Genomic DNA, 10,957 nt, shown 5'->3' with positions numbered 1-10,957 from the left:
AAAATTATCCCAAACATGGCTGCAAATCTGCAGCAAAATGACTAAAAACGAAAAGAATTCCTCTGCATGCATATTAATGAAGACACCATCATACAGTAGAGCATTCTTCTAACCTTAGAACTACAAATGGTTGTTTAAAACATCCTAGTTAAACTACATGATCTGTGTTCGATCACATACATGTGCAGTCCAAGAGGGACTTGTGACATTATGTAGGGACCATAATGCATAACTTTAGTACGTGAGTGTATTAGAGAAGGGGGGCGGCTCATGACACTGGGGAAATCCCAGACAAGGCAGTGAGTTCATATCTAAGTGAGCTTCCATGCAAAAATACATGCCTGTCTCTCTTCCTCTTGTCTTCAAATCAAGGATTTGCCCAGCGCTTCTTCATCTCTTCAGGTAAGTCATCTCTGAACTTTATCTCCAACCAACAATAAACACACAAAAGTAGTTTAATAAGAATTTGTTTTGCAGCATAAATGTAATTTGGGACCCACTTAACCCGGTGTTGCTCAAGCTTTTAATGAATGTGAGAGAAACTAAAGATTCTTAGTTGGTTTTATGACAACTCCTGTTGGCAAGCTCGGAATACAGTTTACTTCTTTATCCAAACACAGAGACAAACCAGAAACAAGGCAGCTGGGTTATAACTCAAAAAACACACCAAACACAGCAACTTTATTTATTTTAGGCTTATAACTTTAGTTTTTATGTTAATAAACATTTCTAATTATAGGATGCTGTTGTCCATAAACATAGTATTTATCATAATCACAGGCTGAACTAACTACATATTAAATCTGAATAGGACAGTGGCTGCTGCTTAGTGGAGTGTGAAAGATACACTCGAGAACAAAGTCATGGTTTCAGCTCAGAGTGTGAAAGCAGTGGAGGGCGGAGAAAAGTTAGATCTGCAAGTCCTTCACACTCCGCTGACTCAGTGCTCGCCAGAGCAAAGAAAACTGAAAAATAAAGAAATGATTTGTGTAAGGATAAATGCATGTAAGTTACAGTCAGGCCTGGAAGTTGCTTATTCATTTATTTTTATTCATTATTCCAACAGTGGTTGCAGAGGTGTAATAATTTTAATTATTCATATGCAATTTTCAAGCAGGGGCCTAAAACAGGCACAAAGGGTAAAAGTAATCTGCTCTGTTTTTAACATAAAAAAATCAGGATACAAGATAAACTGCCCATCCAAAAACACAAAGCCTTCTCCAGAATATCCCAAATATTCTTAGTGGGGTTCGGGTCTGGACTCTGTGGTGGCCAATGGTGAAAATGATGTCCCCTGCTCCCTGAACCACCCTTTCCCAATCATAACCCAATACATCCTGGTATTATCATCTTGGAATATGACCGTGCCATCAAGCCAAAAAATAAAAAAATAAAGAAATAAATTCATTGATGGAATAACCTGTTTATTCAGTATATTCAGGTATCAGCTGATCTCATTCTTGACCTGACCAACTGCAGCAAGCCCAGATCATAACACTACCCCCACAGGCTTGCACAGTAGACACCAGGCATGATGTCTGCATCACTTCATCTGCCTCTCTTCTTACCCTGATGCTCTATCACTCTGGAACAGGGTAAATCTGGACTCAGACCACATGACCTTCCTCCATAATCCGGTTTTCATTTTCTCAAGCCAAATGAAGTCTTTTTCTCCAGTTATCCTCACTGATTAGTGGTTTTATTATGGCTACACAGCTGTTCAGTCCCAATCCCTTGAGTTCCCTTCACATTGTTCATGTGGAAATGTTACTTTTACTACTAAACACAGTCCTGGGTTCTACTGTTGTTTTTCTTCCATTTGATTTCACCAAACATTGACGTGATCACCGATCACCACCATTCAGGATTTTTTTCTGACCACATTTCTTCCTCGGAGATGATGGTTCTCCACTATCCCTACAATTTTAAATAATTTGTTGGACAGTTCTTAACCCCATTTTAGGAGTTTTTGTGCATCTCTTCAGATTTTTTTATCTGTTTGATGCCAATGATTTGAGCCTTCTTAAACAGACTAACATATTTACCATGACCACAGGATGTGTCTCTCCACATGGTTGTTTAAGACATGAGAAGCTACTCACTGCATCAACTGGAATTAAACAACTTGTTGCAGCCTAAAAATCCTTACCTCGGCAGTAATTATCCAACAAGAGGATCTTACCTGTTTGCTAAATTAAATTTAGGTGGTGACTTTTGGTTTTGGATGGGCAGGTTTTTTTTGTTTTTTTTTAGTTTAAGAAAAAAGACCAGGCAACTCTGGGTGGAGACATAATGGTATTTTTGAAGATTCTGGAAATACAAATAAGTTAATAAATTTCAGCTGAAAGGTGTTAGCACAATTCTTCTTATGTAATAATAATAATAATAAAAAATACAATAAAAATGTTATAATAATAAAACTGAAATTAGAGGTCTGGTCAAAGCTTGATGAAAGACTTTTTTTCTTTTTTACAAAGCAGGTGCATTAAAATGGCCACTTAAATTTGCATATTAGTAATAACTCGAATGCAGCCTGTTTCCTTCACTGTTCCCCATCTGTATTTGTGTGTTTGTGTGTTTGTGCATGTGTGCATGTGTGCTGTTATCAGGGCCGATGGGTGGAAAAAAATGCAAGGATGTCGAGTACTGGGATGCCTTGACCAAGGAATGCATGCACTGTCAAAAAGTTTGTCAGTGGGCACGAGCTTTCCCCAGATGCAGCAGCTACTGTGGTGAGTGTACGCATGCATGTTCAGACTTGAGAACAGAGCGGAAGAATATGTGCAGTTTTAATGGAAGGTTGTAAAAAGATCTGAAAGTGTCATTTTTGTGTTTCCAATTAACTGATCACGTTGCTGGTCCTCGTCTGCGATAAGGTTTAGGTAAAATCTAAGAAAACAGTCTAAAAACGGTCTAAAAATTTGCATGTGTTTCACAAAGATCAGAAACACTTGTCATCACTGTGCAAATCACAAGTGTGCTAATGATAGGATATTACATAGTTTTAGTGGAAAACGGTTCAGTGATTGTCTAAATCACAAATGCCATGATACAATTTCAGTTTGACTAGATTTGGGAGACAGTCATCGACATGAGACAACACAATCTCTTTCATTTATATCGAATCAAAAAAAGCAACTAAACTATAAAAAATACTAATTTCTTTAGATATAGATGCCAATATTGTTAGATATTTTTGCAGATATCATTGGATATCAATTCCAATATCACTGGATATAGATGCTGATATCATGGACTACTGTATCTGTGCCAATATCAATGCTCCTACCTTAGTAGTAGGAGGAGTATTGATGCAGATATCATTGAACAGATGCTGGTTCAGGAGAGAAGTAAGGCAAAGATGAAAAGCTGAAGTACAGTTTTGTGCTCAGCGGGCAGTAAAACACACGGTGTGGAAATACCCAACAGTTTCACTGTGATGATGATGATGAGAAGGGATGCTCTGGGGCAAATTAGTATCAGTCATCATTGAGTCATTGTGGCGGCTTCATGTGTGTCTTCTCCATCCACACGGCTTTTACAGGCTTAATTCAGTACTATGAAATTCTTACAGTTGTCAGGCACAGTACAGTAGAGTACTAAATTAATTAATTTAATAAATTAATTCATTCAAGCTAGTCAAATCAATCAGTTATGAATCAATCAGTCTCAGGACGCTACTAACTTGAATTCTTACGTCGAAGGGACCCATAACATGGATCAAAGGAGGAGTTCACAATAACCAGACCAGTTTAGGATAAATATGAAATATTTATTACTAAACTAATCATGCATAAATGAAAAGGACTTCGCATGGGAAAATGAATCAAACATTGTAAAATGCAGAATATGGAGTTCAACCCAAAATCTTATTTCAATGTGTCAGAATGAATGAAATGTATGCAAGAAATGAACAAAAGTTAATTAACCTGCGGTGTTAATTAAACTAAGGTTCCGGACTGCAAAAAAACATCTCTGAATCCCAAAAGAAAAGAGGAAAAAACTGAATCTCATCTGTTAAAGCTGGAAGTTTAACTAAGATGTAGAACTGCTAGGTCACTGTCAGACACCAACCATTTCTTAGAGCAGATAAGCAGAGAATTGATCCGAGCAGGACTCGTCCAGTTCTGTTTGGATCGAGCCGACTTACGACCATTGTGGTGACTCTGATGGCAAGTGAGGAAGTTGGCGCAGGTGGTTTGGATCCCAAGCGACTTCCAGAAGGCCAGAAGATGCGTCACGTGGTGGTCCGAAGGTTTGGATCAGGCAGCTCTGCGGATGCGGACTCTCCCACGGCTCGGCTGGTGGTATCGATGATGGACAGTGAATGACTTGCGGTGATATGGAAAAAGATGAAAAATGTCCAGCTTTAGGTCAGTCCAAAAAGAAACTCTGTAGCACTGGTTCTGGAGCTTTGGTCAGCCTGCGTTAACCAGTTATCCAAAGTAAAGATCAAAATTTAGGATCAATATTAAAAGTCCAAAAGATAAAAACATAACTAAAGAACAGCAGTATTAGCTGGAAAAAGGAATGAACTACGGAGTTAATCAGTCCAAAAAGGGACAAAAATTGCCAATAATGCATCTTGAATGCAGGCCCAAACTTTTGTATCTGTAGTGATGTTCTTCACATCACTGCAAACTTTATTCTCTGGCAGCATCTCTCTATTTCTCTCTGGCGTTCAGACCAAGTGTCCTGACTCTGGAAAAGAGCCATGTCTGGAGAGGATGGGTTGAAGACTTGGGGAGAGCCTCCAAGAGCAGAGAACTTGAAGTCAACTTGAAGCGGCAAGGACCAAAAGAGGAAGAGACCGCGAGGAAGAAGCCAACTAAAATCTTTGTTCTGAGTTCAACAAGTGTTAGTTTGAAGACCGCCCCATGAAAGGATGTGGGACAATTATGTGGACCAATAACAGTCTTGTGGGCTGGTTTCGGTTCAGATAGCAGATAGGGGGCTGGTCTGATCATTTTGTAAAGAGTTATCAAATTAAACATTTTGTGAATATATCTATATATCCAAGTTAATAAAGCCTTAAATTAAACATCATTAAACTCCAGTGAATCATTGAAAAGACAAGAAAATAGTAAAAAAGGTTATATCTCACACAAACACAGTAATAAAGTTTCAGGTCACCAATTAATCAAGCTTGTTGATTAAACCTTGTCCACAATGATAATGATTATATGCATGTGCAGGGTATCAAGATAAAACACATATGTATATATGTATCTATTTAAATGAATATTTTAGACTAGTAAAAGTATAATATTTTACTCTTCATCAAAAGTCTTTGCCTTCTCTGTGCTGGGACACAGAGAAACATTAAGACACTTTATTACCCTCTGGAATGTTAAGATAAACGTTCTTGGTGTGTTGGTCCAGGTGTTCTGTTCCATTAGCTGAAAACTGCAGGAACGGGGGGTTTTTCTTTATCAGCTGAAGAAAAACTCCAGTGAAGAATGGTGTCTTCTCCATCCACACGGCTTTTACAGGCTTAATTCAGTACTATGAAATTCTTACAGTTGTCAGGCACAGTAAACCTTAAAAGGCTGAGATTTCATTACTGACTATTCATCTGAACTGCTATCCTCACCACATTAGTTATCATATTAAGAACAGTTGCACATTGTTTTGGTCAAACATATAAAAAACGCCAAGAATGAAGCTTTATATCTCCGTACAATCTGAAATAAAAAACACACCTTTCAGTTCTATGGTTTTAGGTATAAACTTTACACAAAAAGATAATAAATTTGTGTTTGGTTGATTATTTCTCCTCTTTAGTAACAGCAAATGGTATTATATTATATATTGTTAGGAAAGCCTGATTAGTTGTCTTTACAATGAGGTATAACTTTTAAGGATCGTGTATTTGTGGATTTCTATGCTGATATCATTGGATATCAATTCCAATATCACTGTATATAGATGCTGTTATCATTGACTACTGACAATATCAATGCAGATATCACCGGATATCTATGTCGATTTTTTGGGATATTTAGGCCAATATCAATGCTGATGTTTTTGAATATCTATTGCCAAAATCATTAGATATTGTGGCTGATAATGCTGATATCTTTGGATATTGTTGTCAAAATCAATAATACGGACATTTTTCTCTTCAAATTAGAGTAAGAAATTTTTGCTGCTAGAACAAAGCAAATGTGAACGTATCTTCTTTCTTAAGCACATCTCTATGTTGGATCAATTTCAATATGTATTATTACACCTCCAACAAGCATCATCTGACTTCTCCTTAAAACTATAAACCTAATGCTAAACTATTAACCCAGATATGAATTCAGTTTCCGACTCTGCTTTATTTGTCTTTTGTCTAGAATCTGCAAATTGTAGGGCCAAGCCTGGCCACTACTACGATAGTCTGTTGAAGAACTGCATTAAGTGTGCAGACATTTGTGGGAAACATCCAGCTGAATGCTCCCAGCTCTGCTCGGGTGAGTACCACTTAGCCCTGGCATGGATAGAAATTATTGTTATTTCTGGTAAAACTCTGTGGGAAAAGTTTTTAAGTCAGTTTTTTCCTGGTTATAAAATGAAGTCCACCAGAAGTCCTCTGACTCTGATCACCAGATGCCAATTCAGAAATGTTATTTTCATATATCTCTTCAGCAGTGCCGCCTTCTGTCACCATCAAAAAGCTCCTGCCAGAAATTACCACACAGATGCCTAACGTCAGTAAGCTTATACCAGCTCATACCAGTTTGAGTCGTAAAACAGGTAAATGATCCCAAACATGGCTGCAAATCTGCAGCAAAATGACTAAAAACGAAAAGAATTCCTCTGCATGCATATTACTGACAACACCATCATACAGAAGAGCATTCTTCTAACCTTAGAACTACAAATTTAATTTAAATTTAAAACATCCTAGTTAAACTACATAATCTGTGTTCAATCATATACATGTGCAGTCCAAGAGGGACTTGTGACATTATGTAGGGAAGTCATATGATTCTGATCGCCAGATGCCAACTCAGAGATATTATTTTCATATATCTCCTCAGCGCCACCTTCTGTCACCATCAAAAGGCTCCTGCCAGAAATTACCACACAGCTGCCTAACATCAGTACACAACCAAGCCTGGATGACTCCACTATCCTGATCTACTCCGTCCTGGCTGTCTGCACGGCACTGTTGTTTTCTAGCTTGCTTCTAGTCTTGGTAGTCATTCTGAAGGTGGGTAAGACCAAGCCCTCTGACACAGGACCCAGCCAGGGGACGGACCACAAGCAGAAGTGTGTGGTCGAGCTGGAACAGAAGTGTGACTTTCCAGGAAACCAGGCAGGGATGAGCTCCAAAGGTTAGTGCAAAATCGATTACAAGAAGTAGTAAAAAGACAGTTTAGCTGGGTTAAGACTTCCTGTAATTGTTTATTTCTGTCTTTCCTTTGCTTTGCTGCATTTCTGTTTACAGATTTTCTAACAACTTCTAGCAATCCCACCTACCGCAAGCCATCAGATGACTCAAGCCCAACGGAAACCTGCGTGTGTGTGCACTGTTTCCCTGATCTGAGAGTGTTTGGCCAGGACAACCAAACACCACTGAAAGCACCTCAGTTATCCTACCAGCAAACCGTCTTCCACAGAGCCCAAGTCCAAAAAGGGGGCCTAGTGTGTAACGAAGGGAGTCTTTACAGCTCCGGCCTGAAAGTCCAGCAGGAGGCAGCAGTGGGATGACGAAGCTTGAGCTATTATGTTCTTGTTATATTTTCCACAAGTTTACACAATTACTGAGGTGTTAATTATGCCTGGTCAAAAATACCCCATAGTACAAACTATATTTACAGCTCTTTTCATTTATAGCGTAAGCAGCTTGACTCAATTTATTTGTGGGTTTTAGATGCTGCTGTTAAGGTTTGTTGATTATATGGGCAACTTTTATCCAAAGTTTGCTTATGTAATGAATTTAGTGGCATATTGTCATTCAGAATTTCCAACAAGAAAATAAAAGACCAGCAACTAGAAGTCTGCTAACTGAGATATGAAACATTGAGCTGGTAGAGCATTCTTGTCTTTGTTCTTTTAAGAGTTTTGTTATGTAAAGTTACCACAAAAAGTAAATAAATTTTATTTCTTTGATTGCTTTTTGTTGTAACAATGTTTTGGCAATGAATCTAATATGGTTTAAAATTTCCCTGCCAAATTAGTGAGGGAAATGCATCTGTGGGATGAGCAGCAGAGTTGAGTATGTGGGTTGCTCCCATGAAAAACTTAACAAATCTTCTCTGCCAATGCCAAACAGCTGATTCTATTAACTCTTGTTTGATGTTGTTTATTTGACTGAATGATTAAAGTCTAAAGAAATGAGACATCGTTGACATTTAACATTCAAGTAATTTAACAAACAGGGGTCTCAGTAGAATGTGAAAGAACCATACACAGCCACAACAGCCTGGCACCTCCTCCTGGTCACCAGCTTGGTCAACACTGCTAGAGGATGGCATCCCAATCTTTACCCAGCTTTTATCACAAGTCACACACTGTAGTTGTGTTTGACACTTGGTACGAACAGCACTCCCAAGCTGATGCCACATTCAGAGATAAATATGTTTATATAAGGCAGGATGGATCCATGTTTTCATAATGTTTCTAACAGATTCTGAGTTTACCATCTGAATGTGGAGCTGCAATGGAGACTCATCAGACCAGCAACGTTTCTCCATCTTCTATTGTCCAGTGTTGGTGAGTCTGTATGAATTGTAGCCTCAGTTTCCTCTTCTTAGTTGACAGGAGGCACCCGGTTTGGTCTTCTGCTGCTGGTAGCAGGACATTTTGTTCCATTTTGTTCCAGACAACTACTGCTCTTCTTTAGACTATTCTCTGTAAACCCTAGAGATGGTTGTGTGTGAAAATCCCAGCAGTTACTGAAATACTCAGACCAACAACCATGCCACGTTCAGCGTCACTTAAATCTCCTTTCTTCCTCATCCTGATGCTCAGTTTGAACTTCAACAAGTTATCTGCACCATGTCTACACCATTAAATGTATAGAATTACAGCCATGTGATTGGCTAATTAGTTATTTGTGTTAACAAGCAGTTGAACAGGTGGAGCTAGTAAAGTGGCCAATCAATGATCACCAATGGACTAATAACACAAAACTGCTCTGCCTGGCTGACTTTTATTATCAGCATAACAAGTGAAATACATGCACCAAACGTTAAAACTCAGAATGACAGTTAATGTTGGCAGGAAGAAAAGCTCAGGTGGAAATCTAATTTCATGAGAAAGATGGAAGTAAAGGTCAAAACCACATGCAGCCTTTTATTCTGTAAAAGTTTCATATTGTGATGGATGCATATCTCAGTGGCGAACTTTCCAATCTGCCACCTGCAGCTATGTGCATCGGTTCCTAATCAGTAAAATGTCAAGCAAACGCTTATTCTGTGGATGCCATGGTAACCAAACGGATTCTAAATCTCTTCACATAACTACTCCATGAGCTGAGGAATGTTTATGTAGCGACCATTAAAACGTTCCCTTTTGATGTAAATGTGATTTGTATGTTGTTGCACTTGCTTGGGCTTCAGTGTTCAGAGGAATGCATGTGCAGATGTCAATAGGACTTTTTGTGGCATAACAGCTGAGGATGCATTTTTGATTAATTTTAGTCTTATGCATGACTTCAGTGGAGCGTTGAATTAGTAAATGAATTTTACTCATATGTAAAATAGCTATAGACATGATGAGAGTGAAACTTCTGCTGGTTGTGCAGGGACACTGCAGCTTAGGACTCATTGCTATGAAGCTAGTGTTTGACCGAAGGTGTAAGCAAATAATATCCAAGCATACAGTAGTGTGTGTTGTTGTAGAGGTGCACCAATAGCAACAATAACACTAAATAACTTTAAATTCTTTCCAAAACTGCATTTGGTAGCAGAGCTTTTTCTTGCTGTTGCTCTATATTGCTCCAAATTCTTGGATCATATTTTTTAAATTGCCACATTTCCAGCCAAGCTAAATGCCCTTTTCCTTTTAGGGCATTTACAAATTACAGATTACAAATGGCCAGGTTTGGATTATCTGGACTTGTAGTGAAAACTACCAGACTGAAGTCATACTGGCTGAGCAGCATCCGATCACGCTGACTGATCAAGCCAGATGTTGATTGGTTTGACATGTTCTGCAGCAACCTGAGGGGCTGTCTTTTCAGCTGATGGACAGAGGTGAGCCTTTTTAACAATAGCTGTGGTGTTGAATGTGCAGTCATCTGCCAGGTGGACTCCCAGGATCTTTGTTGAGCTGATCCTCTGTCCAGTGGAGGAACTGATCGCCAGAGGCAGATGCCAGCTACTACCGTCCGCTCTGACATCAATCAGCATTACTTTTTTATTTGTCCACACTGAGACTGAGATTGTTTGCACCACACCACAGTACCAGCTTCTCCATCTCCTTCCAGTATGCTCTCTCATCATTTTCACTGACCAGACCCAAAACTGTCTTCTCATCTGCAAGCCTGACAGGCAGGCTGTTGGTTTCTGTTTGAGGGCTCTTTTGCTTCCCTCACCACACCTCTTCATTCTACATAGAACACCTGGACTTAGTATTACCTTCAGATATGAAGAGAATCATTATTCTGTTGCAAAGATTTGTTAAACGGACGTCTGTTCAAATGTGATGTTGTTGTACATAATCTGTAAAAGTTCTGTTTTTTTTAGGTTATTTTCTTCTCCGATGATTTGGAAACTCTTCAGTGATTGCTTGTGTAACAGTGTGCAATAAGCGCCCATATTTAATCACGTTGGGGGATAAAATTACTGTCAAAGACACCATCTTAAATGTTTTGCCAGTGTCTGTATGTTGGATAGTTTTTGTGTTTCCCCATCTTCAGAGAACATGGTGTTTATCTAGTATTGTCTCACATTAAAGTGGGATTCTATCAGTTCTTAAAGGGAACTCTGGCCAGTAGCAACAATAAACCTTGTAAAACATG

General features: G+C 38.8%; 1 protein-coding gene across 1 annotated transcript; it reads left to right on the top strand.

Moving 5' to 3' along the window:
* Positions 1-305: 305 nt before the first annotated feature.
* Positions 306-8,240, top strand: LOC121632620 (tumor necrosis factor receptor superfamily member 13B). Its single transcript, XM_041974264.1, has 6 exons — positions 306-402; positions 2,610-2,732; positions 6,342-6,458; positions 6,634-6,741; positions 7,029-7,325; positions 7,439-8,240. The coding sequence occupies exons 2-6, from the start codon at positions 2,615-2,617 to the stop codon at positions 7,699-7,701; spliced, it is 903 nt and encodes a 300-aa protein (XP_041830198.1). The 5' UTR covers positions 306-402; positions 2,610-2,614; the 3' UTR covers positions 7,702-8,240.
* The last annotated feature ends 2,717 nt before the right edge of the window (positions 8,241-10,957 follow it).

Source organism: Melanotaenia boesemani, chromosome 21 (genome assembly GCF_017639745.1).
Source record: "Melanotaenia boesemani isolate fMelBoe1 chromosome 21, fMelBoe1.pri, whole genome shotgun sequence".
Taxonomy (NCBI): Eukaryota; Metazoa; Chordata; class Actinopteri; order Atheriniformes; family Melanotaeniidae; genus Melanotaenia; species Melanotaenia boesemani.
Note: the sequence above shows the minus strand (reverse complement) of the source record. Positions and strands in the feature narration are given on the sequence as shown.

Bases quoted from the DNA above. Each gene is read 5' to 3' on its own strand.
- LOC121632620 (XM_041974264.1), top strand. From the start codon at position 2,615: ATGGGTGGAAAAAAATGCAAGGATGTCGAGTACTGGGATGCCTTGACC. The intron at 6,742-7,028 runs GTAAATGATCCC...ATATCTCCTCAG, and splicing joins CAGTTTGAGTCGTAAAACAG to CGCCACCTTCTGTCACCATC. The intron at 7,326-7,438 runs GTTAGTGCAAAA...TTCTGTTTACAG, and splicing joins GGCAGGGATGAGCTCCAAAG to ATTTTCTAACAACTTCTAGC.